At 42.2% G+C, this 19,396-nt stretch overlaps 1 protein-coding gene across 6 annotated transcripts in view; it reads left to right on the top strand.

The window, feature by feature from the left end:
- The window catches only part of ehbp1 (EH domain binding protein 1), a 149,825-nt gene that overhangs the window by 80,065 nt on the left and 50,364 nt on the right, over window positions 1-19,396 (top strand). For all 6 annotated transcript variants that reach the window (XM_030441823.1, XM_030441822.1, XM_030441821.1 and 3 more), the window contains 4 exons: window positions 1,959-2,762; window positions 4,562-4,600; window positions 4,820-4,966; window positions 18,791-18,941. In XM_030441823.1, coding sequence (XP_030297683.1) covers window positions 1,959-2,762; window positions 4,562-4,600; window positions 4,820-4,966; window positions 18,791-18,941 — 1,141 coding nt within the window. The remainder of the gene's footprint in view (window positions 1-1,958; window positions 2,763-4,561; window positions 4,601-4,819; window positions 4,967-18,790; window positions 18,942-19,396) is intronic.

Raw genomic sequence — 19,396 nt, 5'->3', positions numbered from 1 at the left:
TTGTTACAACAGGTTAACGTTATTTCCACTGTAGATACCTGAGATGTAGCTTTTGACAAGCACTACCACACAGTGTTGTGCAAGCTCAGACTTCACAAGAGTTTGCTCAAAGTTCAGTCCACAGAGATTTAAATTAACTAAATTAACTTAAGTTTACAGTCCTGAAAATCAATTGATTTATGTCCATTTCTTCCATAGAATCCTATATTACTACTAAAGTCCTGACAAAGTAATATAAGGTTTACTAATGAGATTAAGTTTTGTTTCTGGTTTATTACATTACATAGATGACTGGAATTGTGTTTATTCAATTCATTTTTCTCGAGTAACTTCCTGTCTGTTACTGAATAGAAGACTACTGTCGAGCAATGGCTGTGTTTACTTTTTTTCATTCTGAGAATGGCCATCATAGTAAGCAGAAAAAAAAATGTAAATGTGTGTTACTGAATAGCAGAAGACTACTGAGTCTTTCTTCAACTGACTAAGATTGTCTTTGCTGTCAGAAACCTCCATCTTTTTCAGAAAGTAAACACAAGTAACATCTTTATCGTTCATGCCGTTGTCCATTTCTCTTTTTGTTCCATTGCGGGAACTTTAAGGAAACTATTCTGTGCTTAAATTTTGGAATTTGAGTTTAGACACTCTGATAAAGAGTGACAGACGTAGTGTGAACAGTCAATATGTTTTGTTGAAGCTATAGTTGAGGTACTCTTGGACCAATGTGTCCAGTGAATATCCAGGTAATGTATATTTTGGGCAAGGCTGCCTCTTCTGTGCGCCAGGCGTCCAGAGCAATTATCAACTTGAAATGTGTAGGTGGAGTTGAGAGACAGCTAATCTTTATTGACACATGTATGTATATAACTTGCCTTCAGTTTGTGCATTCGAATGTAGATATCAAGATATAAAGATTAACTTTGGGCAAAGCGCTCAGCTCGTCCTTAAATTTGAAGTTGCTCAGTGCCAATTACTGAGACACAGAAGTTTGACAAGCAGGGACTTAATGAAAATCATACATGCTTAGTAGACCCCTTCTCTGGATAAATAAAGGTAAGAAAATGTAAAGAGGAAGAATTGGAACGACTTATACTGAAGCAGGACAGGGCTGAAAAAGAATAAGCAGGCTCTTCAAAACAATCCGAGGGGTAAATAAAGGTTAAAAAAACACGGCGAAGGGTTTTGGAAGTCAGAGAGGGAGACGGAGAGAAAGAGAGAGAGATTGATAGACTGGGGAGATCTACGGAGGCAGTGAAACAAACGAGAGCTGCAACAGGTTGGAATTAGATCAACACTATCAAGCAGGCCAGATACAAGCTGTGATACCTGTGAGAGATGGATGGGGAGGATATGTGTGTGTGCAGGAATGAGGCAGCGTCAGTGTGTGTGTGTGCTGTTAATCTATTTATTTACCTGTCATTGGCTGCGATAATGGTTTTCATCCCTTCTCTCTCTCTCTCTCTCTCTGTCTCAGTCTATCTAGTGATGGGGGATTGGGTTTCGTGTGTCGCTTGATAATCAAACCTGTATTTTCTCATCAGACTCTAATCAGACCAATTACACGCGTGACGGAGAGCGTGGGCAGGTTGATGTAGGGGAGCGATAAGGATACACACTCACACACACACTTTGGGATTAAGCGCTCTGTCTTGGGGTATCTGCGTCTCTTATCGGGGACAACCATCCCTGACATGACCTGTCAGCAGTCATGCCATATGTGTCTCTCACGCACAAACACACATGTGCACATACACACTTGGATCATACATACATGGCACCATGCACCAATTCAACCTATGTCTGGAAAAAGAAGGCAGACTTCTGCTATCTCATCAACCATTGTCACCCTTCAATCCCTCTCAATCTCAATCCACATTCTTTCCTTTATTCAACATTTCTTAAACAGTAAACTCAATGCTTATTTCTCAGTTTTGTTCACCTGTGTTTCCTTTTTTTGGCAGGCATATGATGGCTTTGCGAGCCTGGGTATCTCCCGTCTCCTGGAACCATCAGACATGGTGCTCCTGGCCATTCCTGACAAGCTAACAGTTATGACCTACCTGTACCAGATCCGGGCCCACTTCTCCGGCGAGGAACTCAACGTGGTGCAGATAGAGGCCAACAGCAGTCGCAGCACCTACAAGGTTGGCGACTTTGAAACCGACACAAACGCCTCCATAGACCAGGACAAGTTCTATGCTGAACTGAACGATGTGCAGCCCCGTCAGGCTGACTCTCAGCCTGTCGCCTCTGCTGGGGCGGAATCCAATGGCACTAAAGCTGCAGAGGAAGAGGTGATGGAGCTGGGTGGGAAAGCGGAAGTAGGAGCAGCTAGCTTTTCAGCAGCAGCGCCTTTACAGTCCTCACCTCCTGTCCCATCACCACGCACAGCATTAACCGCCTCAGCAACAGACTCGACCCACGCTGCACCATCAAGCTCTGAGGACAGGGGGAGTCTGTTCAAAGCCAACACTTTAGACCTCAGCGAGTTACCACAGAGGGTGGAGAGAGAGATGGAGAAGGAAAGACAGCAGAAGGATGAGGTGGGAGAGGAAAGAAAGGAGGGAAGTACAGAACCAGGGTCCCCGACTAGGAGAGGGGCCGCCTTCTCCTCATCCCCATCCCACCAGAAACTGGGCTTCTCCTACAACAGGGATGCTGACCTCATCAAGAAGAAGAGGGCCAGCCTGCGCCACTCAGAGTCTGAGCCCGCCTCAGAGCCCAGCTCCCCTCCAGTCAACCACACAGACAAGCCTCCCAAACAGGTAAACACCCAGACGAATAACAGCATTATTGTAAACACACTGCACATGTAAGTACACACAAGATGAATCCAGTTCCTGAGTGCTACATCAGTTGTTTTTTTATTTTACTGGGACCAAAGGTCTGATTCAACCTTGGGCAGCTGCATTGATGACACAGCTGCCGGGCACCCTTACACAAAGTTTTGTTTAAAAAAAATTGTTTCCTTAAGGAAAAAAGTGCCAAAATGTACCAAAGATGAACTCTACTGAATTTGTACCATCTCTTCAAAAGTGTCATCATGTATTTTTGTTTTTATTTTACATCTTTTTATAAGAGCGTTTCTTCAACATGCTGAATGTTGGAGGGTTTTATTTCATCGTCTAAAAAATTGCTTGCTGTTGAACATTCAGCCCGAATAAATTGCAGTGACGAGTTAACAGGAATATTCTCCCTGTTTTGAGCAGTTAAACATGTCCCTTAAGGGTCAGTAAGAGATACATACAACTATCAAGCAGCAGCTCATTTAAATCCTGTACCTTAAACAACCTCTGTCTTACATTGACTAATTCACATCTTGCTGCTTAAGTCAGGTATTAAGATTCTGACAGCAGGTACCTGTCTGGCCCCTAAATGGATTGTTCAGGTTTTTATCCTTGCACCCTGGCTTTGATTGAAACTTTCACAGCAACATCAGTCATAAGACAGAGGATGCGGTGAACATTCATTTCCTCCTGGCGCTCGCTAAGCTTCAAATCCCGACCTCATTGATGCCATTGCAGAGATGACCGTACCGAAATTCTCTCGTTCTGCATTAGATGTTGTCGTCGCCTGTCTCGTTGCCGAGGCCCAGACACGTTGAGGCCGGCGCCCTTAACATGTGGCGACTTTAGAAGGCACCCAGGAGAACCCCCTGCTTTGACATTTCATTATATTTTTCATTATATTTCTCATCCCTTCAGTTGATGGCAGTTGGCGCCGTGACTGCTCAGGCGTGGCGACGCTTTGCGCAGAGCACACCTCATCTCGTCTCACACACGCACTGGCACGCACCTGTATGCGTGTGCGCACACAGTCACACGGACAAACACCCACTGAATGCATTCCTGCCTGCGTTGGTTAACCCCAGATTACCGCTTCCTGTTTACAAGTCGAAAGGTCACGGGGCAGGCGGGGGGGCAGCAGGGGGGTTATGACAGCTATGACACCCCATTTTGATCTGCTGTTATCTAGTTAGCGGGATGCATCCTCGCCTGCACCCAGGCCAGATTTGACTTGGTGGAAGGATAAACATGTTTCAGTGTTATAAACAGCTTGGTTGTAATGTTTCTCTGTCTAAGCCGAATGTGAAAGCTCTGTTTGTAGCCCTTTATAATACAGCCGGATTACTCTGCAGATAAAATTCTAAGGTGTGTGTTTTGCTTTCTTGTCAAAGCCGTCATGCTCTCCACACCACTGGACGCACACAGGGCTTTGGGCCCAGCTGTAGGCTGGCCCCATAATGCCAAACCCTGCATATGGGGGATATTTCGTTCTCCTACATCTTTGACTGCTTGTCTTAATTATGTTCTACCTGATGACTTTATGAGAAAGATATGTGAAAAGCTGATTGATAATCTAGGTAGAAATATCAGTCTTTTTTTTCAGTGTTATATTTAGGCATCATATTTGACAGATTACACAAGGTTATTTATTCATTTGGAAATATGATTTGTTACATTTTTTTTTAAATAAAAAATACTGTTAAAATCTGAAACTGTCAGAGGTAATTTTGGTATTTGGCTATTTAACTTGAGTTAATGCTGTATTTTCTCTTTTAAAGGAGCCAACACCTGCCCCTGTAAGTCCGCCTGCAGAGAAGGTGAGTACAAAGGGAAAAAATATATATTTTTCATTCAGAAACTGCTTTTAAAACCCTTCAACACTTGCAAAAAACATCTGTAAGAGTCTACAAGCCCTTGTTTCTTATACCGTCATCTGTGCATACAGTAACACCTTTTTTATGACTTTTTCTTATTAGAATTTATCATTAGCACTGTTTTATGTCCTTACATTGTTTTTTTTTTCGTTGCGCACACAGAGGGTGCTGTCTCGTCAGGAGGAGCTGAAGGAGAGAGCGAGACTCCTCCTGGAGCAGGCCCGCAGAGATGCTGCCATGAAGGCCGGGAACAAGAACGTCCCAAACTCAGCCGTCAGTGCACCGAACAGGCCCACAAACGTCTGCGATGTAAGTCAGAGTGGTGTGTGTGTGTGTGTGTGTGTGTGTGTGTGTGTGTGTGTGTGTGTGTGTGTGTGTGTGTGTGTGTGTGTGTGTGTGTGTGTGTGTGTGTGGACTTTTCTGGGACTGAAACACTGACATTGCTCACTTTGATAGTGTCAGGGAGGTTGAGTCTGAGGTCATTTTTAAGACGTGAATCCCAGCTGAGGATGACTCATTTCAGGTCAGCCTTGGTCTTCAGGTGTCTGAGGAGGGGGGCAGTTCAGTCTGACCTCTTCCGTGTGTAGTAACTAAAGCTGTCCACATTGTGAGTTGTGTGTCCCTGACTTTTTGCTGTGAGCTCTGGAGGGTTGTGCAGCATCACCTCAGTGTTCCGAACAGCTAATAGAGTGACCAGCAGCCTCTTCAACACCCTCATGTCACTCCCACAGTTCTCTGTTTGCTGCTCACTACACTTGCAACATGCTGGAAAAGCCTGTCCAAACTGTCTCATCCTCTGGCAGTCCACTTTGTTGAACACTTTATGAAAAGGCTTTGAGAAGGAGCGAAGACTTTTCCTTATTAACTTCTGCTCAGACTCTCTTATGGGCTGCTGAACGTCACAACCTGAACTCGTCTAGCTGCCTCTTCTCTCTATATGCATGTCTCTCTCTTTCAGTCTCCGTCCTCGGTCATCTTGACTCTGCACAATTTTTATGACATCCCGACCAAATTTGCTGCCCCCTCAATTTCCCCCGAACACTGAGTAAATGTTGTACACAAACACCTGTCAGCAAAAGTACATTCATGGCAAACGGGGGGTTAGAATCGCTGTACCGAAGCAAACTAGACCTGAGAAGACGTGAGTGAAATTGCCAGGTCTGAACCGAGCACGCTCCACTGAACATAATATACTGTGGAGGGGGGGGGTGCACGCTGATGGAACAGGAGTTACCCCAGGAAAGCACTGTGGTCAAATCCTCTGTGACGTCTCCAAATGTTTCAGAAAGGAACGGGGGGCAAAAAAAATATGGTCTTGTGAGAATTGTGGCGACAACAGATTTGAGGGTAAAATGAAATAAATACCCTTTGGTAATGAAATATCTAAAAGGCAGCAGCTGCATGCCCCTGCATTTACTGCCTGAATCCTTAAAGAGCTATATGCCCTTGAATTAGATGGTTTTTAAGAGTGTGTGTTTGTGTGTGTGCGTGCTTATGTATATAAGTGTGTTGTCACTGTCTGCGTTTAGGCATGCAAATGTGTGTGTTCGTGTGTGCGTGCAGGCCACAGGAGGAACCATTTCAGCATAATCTGAGCAAGTAAATGAGGAACTTCCAAGGACTGCTGGTGTTAAAAGTCTTCAGAGGAAGAAAGCAAATTAAAAGAGTTTTTCAAAGCCGTCGCAGTGCCGATATATTTCCTTAGCGACAAAAAAGGTCCTCTTCCGTCCCTTCTTGTGTGGCGTGGCAAGATGGCTGACTTCACTTAGATTAGCTCCTTAAAGTAGCCAGACCCAACCCTCTGCTCTTTCTGTCTCCCTGTCCTCCTGATTTCCTTACTCATTTCCAAGGACAATTGGTTAATATCCCCCCTCACACACACACACACACACACACACAAGCTCCCATGCATAGGGGAAGGAGGGAAAGGAGGGGGAGGAGAGGGAGATATTGAATTGTTTACACTTTTTTTAATAGAAAACATTGATCAAAGGAATACGACTGGCCTCGAGGCCAGTGTGCTGATAATTGTTAGTGATTCAGATTAGATTACTTGATGTCTTGTTTTGATTAGCGTGTGTGTGTGTGTGTGTGTGTGTGTGTGTGTGTGTGTGTGTGTGTGTGTGTGTGTGTGTCCATGTTATCAGCTGGAGAGGCCCAAGCTTTTCCCATTTAACTCCCTATCCGTCTAAGTAGGTGCTTTGCGGTTTAGCATGCATAAGGTATAATTTAATTCAATTAAAGCAGGCTTCATTCTTCCAGGGAAGTGGCTAATGTGGGGGCAACAGAATGATTTGGGCAGGGGGAGAGGAGGGGTCTACATTAGCTGTTTTGGGGGTGTTTCAACACACAAATTACAAATCGGTTAGTTTGAGAAGCTTGTATCTATTAACTTAAATCAAGTCTTACCCAAAGCTGTAGAAGTCATGATTTCTGTGTGACAGTGGAATTCTCTGTATTGCTGAAATGATACACATTCGGTTAAAAAAGATGTTGAAAGATTAACTGATATTCAAAATAATCATCAGTTGCAGCCCTGATTGTCCAAACAGAATAAGACCATCTTTTCTAATCGAGATAAGGATTGTAATATGAAACTCATTTATTTGGCTCAGGTACAATCACTGACGTAGAGCGTAGATACCAGACCTGAACCTGTCAGGACTTTTTGAGACACAGATGCTATTTGGTACTTTCCAGGTTTCAATCATTCATTCAGCTTCTATTGATTGCAGATATTAAAAACAAAACAAAAAGTATTGGGTCAGGTTCACTTACTATTCTTTTGGACTCCCCAGCCACACTCAGCATTGTTGGAAACTTAACATTAAATACAAAACTTTCCATCAAAAACATTTCCATAACTCTCCTAAAGAGCAATGAGTGAGCTTTTTTATATATCCAGAGGAATAAGGACTATTCAACAAGTTATTGTCCTCCTGCAAATGATCATTTCTCTCCTTTGTTCAGTCACCAAAAATAAGAAGCTTAGGTCGGAGCATTGAGTACTAACTGTTTAAGTAAGAACTTAACTTTAACCAGTTGAACCATAAACCCTCTCTCCCATCACACCCAGCCTCCTCACACCTGACCGCAGTCTTGCATCTCACTCTAAATGCTCAATACAGTGAATCAAAAACATACAAACTGGTGTACAAACAAACTACAAACTGTGTCTGAGTGAAATTAAATGTAAATGTGAAAACACATCACACATCAACACCAGATGAATGTAGCTCGATGCAGAACAACGTGTGCGTGTGTGTGTGTGTGTGTGTGTGTGTGTGTGTGTGTGTGTGTGTGTGTGTGTGTGTAGCCCTGTTCTCTTGACCTATGCTCTCCCTCCTGCCATCCTTAATTGTAGCCCACAGTGACTGGTTCTTTCATCTAAGGTCACAGGTTCAGTTTTCTCTCTTTCTCTCCCTCCCTGTCTTCTCACTCACTTTCTCTCTCTCTTTTTGTGTCCATCTATTTTTTTTCCAACCCCATTTACTGTCTTTCTTTCCTTCTGTCTGCCTGTTCTTTGTATTTCTCTGCCTCATCTCGTCTTCGTTTTCTCTCCACCCTTGTTGTCTGTCCTACTTTCTGTGGCCTTTGATGGACAAGAAGCACTATTACTAATAGTTTTGTGCCCGCTCCACCTCTTCCTCCTCCATCTCCTCCTCATAGGTGGCCTTCACAACATATCAGCAGTCAGAGAGCAGATGTCTTGTAATGTTGTAATGTCACCACCCCCTACCCACACAGCAGCCAGATGGGTAATTAATGAGCTTTCCTAAAACTATCTGAGGCCGGGACTTTATTCTCTCATTTTATCCTTATTGCAGACATCCCATTTTTTGTTTGTCTTTCTTTCTCTCTTTTAGTTCTTCCCACTGTTATTACTTTAATGCAGAAGTGTGTGTGTGTGTGTGTGTGTGTGTGTGTGTGTGTGTGTATGTGTGTGTGTGTGTGTGTGTGGATGTGTGTGTGTGTGTGTGTGTGTGTGTGTGTGTGTGTGTGTGTGTGTGCGTGTGTGTGTGTGTGTGTGTGTGTGTGTGTGTGTGTGTCTATTCGCTTCAGGTCTTCTCATCCATTAGCAGATGAGAACAGTAATTTCACACCGGCCTGGCCAGGCTAATTATCAGGATACACACTTGGTTTGGAGGAACTGTATGAATGTGTGTGTGTGTGTGTGTGTGCATGTGGTTGCACAAGCATATTCTCCTGCGTGTGTGTGTGTGTGTGTGTGTGTGTTTTGCATAACTGTAAAGCAAAAAATATGTGTGTGAAAGTATGGAGCACCTGTGTACTTTTGCATTCTTTCAAGTGTGTGTTGTGTGTGTGTGTGTGTGCTTGTGGTATGCGTTGAGTGTGCACGCAAATGTCTTGGTGTTTTCCAGGTAAGAGAGTTCCCCTGCTCACTGACTCGTTGTGATTCCTATAATTGGGTCCCGTTTGATTTTTGCCGACCAGCACCCCGTCCACCGCCTCCTCCTCCTCCTCCTCCTCCTCCTCCTTCTTCTCCTCCGCCGCTCCCTCTCCTCTTCTCAGGAGTAGAGGGGGACTCCTGCGTTTCTGCTGTTGTGACCTGTGGGTGTTGTCATCCACTCCCATCTGCTGTCTGCCCTCTGATCCTGACTTGACTGCATTCATGTCCTCATTTTCTCCTCCACGCTCCCCTTTTTTTTCCCTTTCCTTTCTTTTCTTTCATTTGTGTCACTGGTGGCCAAAACAAAGCCCTCTGGCTGAACCTCTGCATTCCTAAAGGTCCTGAGTTGTCTGAGTAATTCTATTCGTACTGTATTTCATCCAAGTGATTATAAAAAAAATATGCACATTATAAGTGGCTTCTTGTTACCTGGCTGTTGGCCTTAATTACAGAACAATGGCACATTTAGGCAGCTAATTATCATAGCAACACACAAGAGTTTGTGTCAGTGTTGAGAGGTAGATGGTCTTGCTTAGAGTAGCATTTTCTTGTTATACTATTCAACTCTGACTTTATTAGAGACTCGGGATTCAGATAAAAGACAGGACTTTCCATAGAATGAAATACATATAAAAACACAATAAACACAAATAAAGTATATATTGGTGTCTTACAAAGAGACAACTGTAATATTGTGTCCTCAGCTGTGATTGTTAGTGTGTGGAGCTCAAATTGCAACTAAGCTTTTTGTCAAACAAATATCAGATATCATATCTTTGCAACATAACATAAACCTGTAATCATTACCTTCTCCAAGGATGTTGCGTTTTCACTTGTGTCCAACCGTCTAGTTGTTTTGTTGGTTTGTCAGCAGGATTACACAAAAACTACAATGAAAATGATTTTCCACGAAACTTGAATGGGTTAGGATTCACTGTTGCAACATTGCAATAATTTACATTTTTGTTAATTTCTCAGGAGATGATAAGATGAGCTAGGTGGAGATAAGATAAGATAGACTTTTTTGATGCCCTCACTGGACAAATTCAAGTAATTTCAAAGGACAGAACAGAAATTAAAAAATACACAATAAGATAATGGAAATACAAAATGAGATCAGGCACATGTAGGTGTATCAATGAGTGAGCACAAAAGGAGACTGTAGGGTTCTTGGCTGAGTTATGCACTGTGCCATCCTAGCTGATGATGTGACACCTCCAGAATACAATTACACTAATAGTAGAATATACGTGTTTAAAAAAAAGATCGAAAGACGCCACCGGTAAGGACCTGTCTTAGCAGCAAATTTTTAAAAAATGTCTATTTTGCAAATGCAAATAAAGCCTTGTGCACTCTCCTTTTTTGTCCACACTTTGTCCTTTACACCCCTCCTCCTTCTCCTCTACCTCCTCCTCCTGTCTTCTCTCCTTTTCAACTTTCTCCCAGCAGTAATAGTTTTTCTCCAGGTCTCATTTTGATGTGGCTGCCGTCCCTTTCTTCTCCCAGCTCTCCCTTTTTTTCTCTTCTCCTCTTCCTCTTCCTCCAACCCCCCCTCCTTTTCTCTGGCTCTCTCTCTTCTTTTTGAAGAAACTGCTCCTAATGAAACTAAATAGTTTGGTGGGCAGTTTCTTTGGACTGTGTGTGTGTACATGCGTGTGTGTGCATGTGTTGGAGTGTGAGGGTATGTGTCGTGGCTGAATTGGCAGGAGTGGAGATCAAAGGCTGTCTCTAAATTGAGTGTGTGAGCATGTGTGTGTGTGTGTGTGTGTGTGTGCATGTGTGTTAACGAGCAAGAGAAAGACAGCTCTCTCAATTGCATCACAAGAGCTGATCAAGCCATCAGAGAGGAAAGCTGTAATACACACACACTTACATACCTCTTCTGTACACATGTACCTCTCTTTCTCTCTTCACTCTTTGTCAAGTTATCACATGCCTCGTGTTCACGTTTGACCGAGTGGAAGTGCCAAATGTTTCCCACGTCCATCCTGCAGCCCTGTTCTCTCTCTCTCTCTCTCTCTTTCTTTTTCTTAAAGCCGCTTTGTTGGATAAAATATGCAGGAGTAGTTCCACAGACAAGAGAATATTTAATGTTCATTGCAAATGAAATTACAGTAATCCCAATTTATTAGTGCAGAAAGAATTTGTTTTAGGATTTGAAAACTTAAATTATTCCATGTGTGCATTTGTGAGATAGAGTTTAGCAATGTGTACACACACTTAATAGTCAAGATATTTTGCCGTCTTATTGTATGATTTCACATATCCCTGATTATACTGATAGTTAGAAAACTTAACTCAGGAAGTCAGAAACTAAATGTCTCTGTTGGGCATTTGTTTGTATTTCCACTGCATGCAAAAAAAAAAAATGCACACAAATAACAGATAAAAGCGGCAATACAGAAGGATTAAGCTTCTCTTGCTTGCTCAGTTTCTGTCTCACGATGAAACTGTTATTTAATGATGTCATGAAAATCATTTTCATTCCCAAATGCTGTTGACTTGCATTCGGCTGAACTGATGCTATTCACACGCTGTAGTGCTCTTAGGGTTTGTGTTTGACCTGTCATCTGACATCAAGTATGCAATGTATAAACTTAATACTGTACTTGATTCTCCCTGGAATTCCTCTAATGGTCTGACACACTGCACTCACAGTCTGAAGTATGTGGTAAAACTTGAAAATGAAAGAGGTGTTAAAGGAACAACACAGTTTAAAGGTTTTGCCACTTTAGTACTGTTGAGCTCATAGTTCCTGGGGCATTGGAAAATACTTCCACGACGGCAGGAACTCTTGACAACGAACCACAACTGGTACAAGGTCCCTGCGGCTGTGATGAAAGTTATGTTCCTGAATTCATGGAAAACTTCCTGAGGTCAAAAGGGGGCCGCACTTTTCATGTGATTAAATTACACTCCTGAATGCATGAACAAATTCACAATGACATTTCAAAATGTAACATATGAATCTTAATAGTTTACTCTAAATGTTTTAGTCACTACTTTCAAAACAGGCACCCCTGTCCCCCATATTGCACCTATTTCTTCCCATTTTCTGCTTTTAAAGGATAAGTTGCGCTTACAGGTTACCTGTGTTTTGCTGTCACCCACCTTTACAATGTTCAGCTCATGTTCTCCGTCTCTTTCTTTCTACCACTCTTCTCTCCTCTCTCCCTTCTCTCTCTCTCTCGCCCCAGTAATTATCCTGTCTATTTAAAGGGCAAAACCTTCCCATCTTACTCGCCTGTCACAGTGACGACTTTTCTTTGTGTGTGTGTGTGTGTCTGTGTGTCTGTCTCCATACTCGGCTCTACCTGTTCTACCTGTCCTACTGTACAAGTGCCCTTGTTAAACATACAAACATGCACACATACACACATGCTGAGGACAAACTGTTAATTCAAACATGAAACCACAGTTAAACAGAACCTCAGAGGTCAAACACACACATTTATTTGCTCAAAAAATGTCAGCTTGATATTCCATACACACACAAACACACACACACGCCTTTGTTCTGTAAATTTGTGACACACATTCAGCACATCAATATTTGTTGTATTCTTACAAATACAAACAATGTTCTCTGTAAAATACACACGATTTGAAGTGTTTTGCACTGTGCCTTTTACATGTGCACTCATGCTCACGCTGCAGTGGTGTCAAAATGATATTATTTATATTTAGTGTTTATTTTAATCAGGAACAAATTCTTGGCATTTTCCAGTACACACAGGATACTAAAGAAAAAAACACAAACACAGCATTAATAAACACAAAATTATAAAACAAAACAGCTTAATGAAAAGCAGATTGAAAGTTTTTGGATAAAACTGTTTAAACTTTAATTTAGAAACACACATCACATTAAAATTACTACAAAAACTACAGAACACACCAACATGACATCTCTGCCCAAAAGCCATGCACACAGACAACCACACATGCATGTATACACTGACACACAGGTACACGTCCTGCGCTGCCACACCACTTCCACGCTGACATCTCACAGATTTTTTTTTATTTATGTACATATAACACACGCACACGCACACGCACACACACACACACACACACACACACACAGACCCCTATCATGGGCACGCACCCGTCGAATCATAATTAGGCCGTGTCCTGGTTCTTTGATAGCCATGTACAGTGGCTCTTCTTTAATTCTTTATCAAATGCATTGATCGCTGTGGGCCTCGCATGCTCATTGATCCGCGCACTCCGTCTGGAGCCAGCCGATAAGCTCTCTCTCTCTCTCTCTCTCTCTCTCTCTCTCTCTCTCTCTCTCTCTCTCTCTCTCTCTCTCTCTCTCTCTCTCTCTCTCTCTCTCTCTCTCTCTCTCCCCCTCCCATACTCTCTCTCTCTTTCTTGCTTTATCAAAAATTGAGCAATAATAGGTTTCAAATGTAATAGATTTAAAAATCTGGTACATGTATTTTTTTTTTTAATGCTTATGTTAATCTTGATATCTTGTGGTATTACTGTATACAAAAATGAGCCAATTGCAGGACTCTTGTTTTCAAACTGAAGACCACATTTCCCATAAACCCTGTCGCTCCCTAGCTCAAAGAATATGTTGCTGGTTGTCCACTTTACCCTCAGTCCTCTTTTTTATCCTGACCTGACAGGTCATTCTTATTTTTTTTATGATCTTCCAAAGGTTATCTTTCATAATCAGTGTTGTTAATGTTCAAGTTAAGTGTTGGCTTATTTAAAAAAAAATGAACAGTAGGAATTATGAGGTCCAAGTGCAGAGAAATTGCAGGTTCATTGCTACTAAAAAAACGTAATACTTGAATTACTGAAAATCGGACAGCATTGCCACTTCAAATGTCTAAATGCTGCGATAAGCCTCTGTGGTAACTGCTAACCAGGAATCTAGGTTGAGATCTTTAGCACCTCCTGGTTAGATTTAAAAAAATATTTAATGGTTTTAGAAGAGACATTATGTGTGTCAGCATGTTCCGTTATTAGATAATTGTGAATACTAAAAGTATGATAAGTCGTAAACGTGAAAGCAGGTACATTAGCTGTTGTGTGTTTACTGTTTTGGGAGGATGGCTTCAAATGAAGTTTGAATGAGTTGTACCTGCATCTGCATCATGTCTGGATCACCAGTCTGGCATTTGAAACAGTGTTTTGGAGTGTGTGATTACACAGCTATGTGATTGTTATTGTGTGTGTGTGTTTTGTTGCTCTTTAGGACGTGTGTGTGTTAGTGAGTGAGTGTGTGTGTGTGTGCCTGGACAAGATAGAGACCTAAAGCACCTCTTGACTGTGAATTAGCCTGTCATGACAAATGTCTGGAACTGCATGACTGGCTGCCAGACTGGCTGGCTATCTGGGAGGTTGGCAAACCCTTTTAGATAGTGATTGTGTGTGCATCCCTGTGTGGGTGTGTGTATGTGTGTTTATGTGGCATCACTCTGTGCCCACGCCAGGCCTCTGTACATGACCAGTGGTGCATGTCCTCCCTCCCTCTTTCTCCTTGCCCAGAAAAGAGCAACCAAGGCGACAACCTGCTCCCCCTGTTCAAAAAGAGCTTCCAGAGCGGAGAGGGGGTCCTCACCCCAACGCCAAACCCACAGTGGAGTCCTCTGTCTCAGCCTTGCACTCAACCGTTTAGCCTCTCTTCCCCTGGAGGTTCCCAGCAGTCGATGGAAGACACAGTACACGATTGTTCTTGCTGTCGCCATTTAAAAAAAGAAGTCTCTTCACCTCCTGAGTCTTCATTCTTGAAGCGGTGCTACCCACTGACCACCAGCTGACACGTTTTCTCTCCTCCTTTTTCCTACTTCTTTTTTCATCCTGGCTTTGATCATGCAACGACGCGGCTGGTTGGCTTTGTGCGATCTGCTTTTTTCAGAGTTGAGTCCCGGTGGCTTTTACATCCACTGGCTGTTAGTTTCCTGTGTTGCCAAATAAAATGGCTGCATGTGTTTGTTTTCCCTGTTACGCATGATATCCATCGCCACTTTCCAAGTTGGAAAAGGCCAGCGTGAGCATAATTTTTTTTTTTATGTAATGTCCACTAGATGGCATGTCATCACCACTTGGTCAACAAGCAAATAAAAAAAAAGTTCCGGTATATTGTGTTCCGACAGAAAATTGGGATGTCAGTGTTGGCAATGGTTGGCTGACTGACGACAAATCTCAATTGGTCCGACAAAGAGCTAGAATTTTTCATTGCCCAAAATAATGAAGGAAATCGTTTGCCCCATATTGTCCAACTACTCTCATATCTGATGTTTATCTTAGCTGTCTAAGATTGTGCACCAGAAGCTTTTCTTTTACACAACATGTTTTTGTCTGCTTATGAAAAACCGAAACATTAGCTCTGCCACAAGTTAGCCTTTCAGTTCCTGTAGTTGAATCTGTGATATATAAGAACACATTCCTACAGTTTTCAAATCACACATGATCATATGTATAGTATACACAGGAATATTTGATCCTAGATCTTGTCACTGATCACATATTGTCCTTTACACAGCAAAGACTCTTGCATCACCTCTTCTACTCTCCCTCCAAACACATACTCATATTTCTAATCAGTGGTTCTGTAGCTGACCGAGCTAGGCACTAGTCAGATGCATTTTCCTGTAGCGTTAATCCTAGCCTCTGGATAGGCAAAGTCAATTTCCCATTTCCTGTCCCCAAAATGGCCAACAACAATACGGGATGTTTTGGAGTGTGTTGGGGCCCAAGCTGTATGTGTGTATAAAAATATATATGTGTACTCTATATGCATACAACACCCACTTGCGCCCTTAAATTGGTAGTTGTATCCATGTCTGTAAAGGCCAGATTGGATATCAGAACCAGTCTGTAGCCGGAAGGCCATCAGTGACATTACTGGTTATCATATTACATTTATAAAAGCGGGGAGACTCCTGCCTAGAAAACTTTGGAAGAGAGAAAGTAGTGAGGTTGGAAAGAGAGAAATATTGTAAGAATATTAAATGGCAAGTATAAAAACATAATGCAGAGTTAATTTTTATGTCATGTCACCAACCGTCATTACTTTAATAGAAGACACAGATTGACTCCGGAAAACCTTAACACCTCTTTCTGGCCTTCATCCTAACTGATTTTGAGATTGTCTTGCAATTGATCACTGAATCCACTGTCTTCTTTATGAAAACAGAGATCATTTCCGTTAGCTTCCTCAAACTGTTATTTCAGCCATCAGTCGTAGCATGTTTTTTCTTGAACTACTTCCTGTTCTCTGACTGTCCTTTTTCTCAACCGTGCTTTGGAAACCCACTCTGATCTTCGTTTTTACTTCAATTTTTCACCTATTTTTATGCACATATTCAAATTAAAGATTTAAGACAACATTGGTTTCATCCCCATTTTTTTTTAGGAACAATAGCAATATTGCAAAGATTACCTGTCTTGTGGCATTCCACAGGAGTCAATCTTAGGTTTTCCATTTGTATCACATGCTCTGGTCACATAAATGTATACACAAATGGAAATATAATAATTATCTATATTGTTCTTTAGACCTTGTAATCCTGGTCTTGTATTTAAGCCTGTTCACTGGATGTTACATTATGGTTGTTACAAAATATCGTACTAAAACATTATTCAAAGTTATTAATCGACTTATCAAACCCCCATAATTCTTCCCAAAGCTCTCTGTCAGTGTCAAACCTGCTATAGGTAATCTAGCTGAGATGCTTGAACTAGCCTTTAAGTGTTTAGTCCTGTTTGTGAATCAATATAAAAATGCCCAATATTTAGTTGCTACAGGATGTCATTTCTCTTTTTTACCGACATATTTTTTTGTCCTGTAAACCACTTTGTAACTTGGCTTTTGAAAATGTGAAACAACAAAATTTAAAGATCCCATTTTCTTTCGAATTAAAAATAATCATTCTGTTATTTGTTTCCTGGAGCTTTACTGAATGAGATCTTGGGAAGTATTGTTATGTTTGACATTCAATGCTTTCCTATAAGCAAGTATCAACACCCGCTTCTCGTCTTTCTACCCTCCTCACTTTTTATCTCTCTTTCTGTCTCTCTCTCCCTCTCTTTATCAATCTCTGCTCTCTCTAAGGTGTGTTCCCTTCTCCCCTAGGGCATCCCCCTGGGCTCTCACACACACACACACACACAGAGTGCATTAGGGTTGCTGTCATTTACAATACAGCCCCATTGTCCCAACCTAACAATGGCTACAAACAAACAATTGACATGGAAATGGAGAGATGTAGCTCATTAGCGGGCGCTGCTTGTTTTGTTAATGGATAAATGGGCGGCTTCAATAGGCCAGCCCTAAAACCCCTGCCTCAATATGGAGAAGCCTGATTAACAGGAAACCACAGGGAGGGAGAACAGTGACAGAGAAATGCAGCTTCACTCTCCCTTGGGTCACATGTGGTTGTGTATGTTTGGTGAAGAGGGGGTGCAAGGTGGAGTTTTTCCGAGTGTGTTTGTGTTGTGTGTGTTTGTGCTCAGGTTGGAGTTGTGTAAGACGTGTTTGTGGGTGTGAGTGCAAGGTGGAGTTTGTGTTAACACGCCTCTTAACTTCTGTTGTCTTTGTACGGGCTTAAACGATGTGTGCTGGATTTGAAACAGTATTTTTCTTCATAGTCTCTTGCAGATTGAATAATGTGGTGAATTTCTCCTCAGCTGCCACAATGAAAGTCTTTACACCGTCTGCTTTGGATTACTTGAATATTTCGGTGTTCCTTTCACAAATTCACATTGTGATGTCTACATACGTCATTTGGAAGATCCTGTCATCTTCCCCCTGCTGACTGATGTACTTACAGCCTATGCATTGAGTGCGTTGTGTGTGCTTGGTTGGGTTGTCGTCACTTAAGTGTTTGTCAGTTGACATCATCAAGGTTTTCCTGTTTGCTCTTTAAGTGTGTGTATGTGTGTGTGTGTGTGTGTGTGTGTGAGGTGGTGGCCTGTGCTATCAGTAGGATCAGATTGGATCGGCCTGAAAATGGCATTTCTGCCATTACTCTGATGGTGACGGCTCAATACTGTATGTCTAGTGCCAAGATGAGGTGTGTGTGTGTGTGTCTGTCTATACACCCCCAACTCTATAATGCACAAGATGTGTACATCCATTTTTATAACAAAACTTCTTATTGTGTATTTTGTAATGGCTGGTGTGTGGCTGTGATGTTGTGTATGTCTTGCATATAAAAGAATCAAGAATCCCTGCCCTCTGCCTGAATTTCCTTGTTTCCCTGTGTTTGTGACATTTCTTGGCATCAGCGATTCTGGAGAAAGACAGCTGATGCTTGCGTCTCATTTCCAGGTCACTTTAAAGCAACATTCAGTAGAAATTGGCATTTTGTGCGATTTGGTGCCCCCCTACAGTTTCTGCTTGCAGCGCCACTTTTGTAATACAAATCCCAGGTCTGTGAGAATTTGTTAGATGTAAGTTAGGTGCTAACTACGAACAAAACTCATTACGTCATAACAGTGTAGAAAATTTGTATCTTGATGTAACGCTGTGATCCGACCCTCTCACTGGAGTTACATGTTGTAGAAACAAGTGATGGGGGGCAAAGTGGCTGAGACAGAGACGCCATTCACCCCATTACAAGACACTGTGCCATCAAAATGATTTTGAAGCTGTTACTTTAAGATAAAAAAGCATTATGTTGCTTTAATATGTACCTGCATAAGAAACGTCACTGAAACGCCTTTGTTCATGTTTTTGTTCATATTTTTGTGTGCAGGAGCGGGACGCAGAGCGGCGGAGACAGCTGAGAGAGCGAGCCAGGCAGCTGATAGCTGAGGCTCGATCCGGAGTCAAGATGTCCGACATGAGCCTGCTGGACGCGTCTAGCATGGAGAGAGGCAAGGGCAGCAAAGCTAGCCCTGCTGGAGGTCAGCACACACCTAACCACATGTCTGCAGAAGCAAACGTACACACACACAGCTTTTTAAATTGTACTTTTTTAATGAACATACTTTCTGAGTTTGATAAGAACGCCTTATATTGATACACACACTTTCTAACACCCATAAATCCCTCTAATAGTCATTAACTGTAATACAAAGGAAAAGTCACACTAGCATGCTTTTAACATACACTCACTTTCTTCATCCACACATGCTATGACTCTCACATTTCCATTATGCTCTCTAAAGGGGTTCTGTTTAATCCTCAGAGAAAAACAAAATGCCATTTGAGTCCGGCCGCGGGTCTAAAATGCACCACCCTCATATTTACAACCGCAATTTACCCCGCGACTCCTCCCTCGTCTCGTTCGCCCAGTAATTGTTAATCAACACAACACATAGTGCGTCCAAATTATGCTCAAAACACCAAACACTTCTAA

This window comes from Sparus aurata, chromosome 15 (assembly GCF_900880675.1).
Source record: "Sparus aurata chromosome 15, fSpaAur1.1, whole genome shotgun sequence".
In the NCBI taxonomy this organism is placed as follows: Eukaryota; Metazoa; Chordata; class Actinopteri; order Spariformes; family Sparidae; genus Sparus; species Sparus aurata.
The sequence above is the reverse complement of the archived record's forward strand: the minus strand, read 5'-3'. Positions and strand labels throughout refer to the sequence as shown.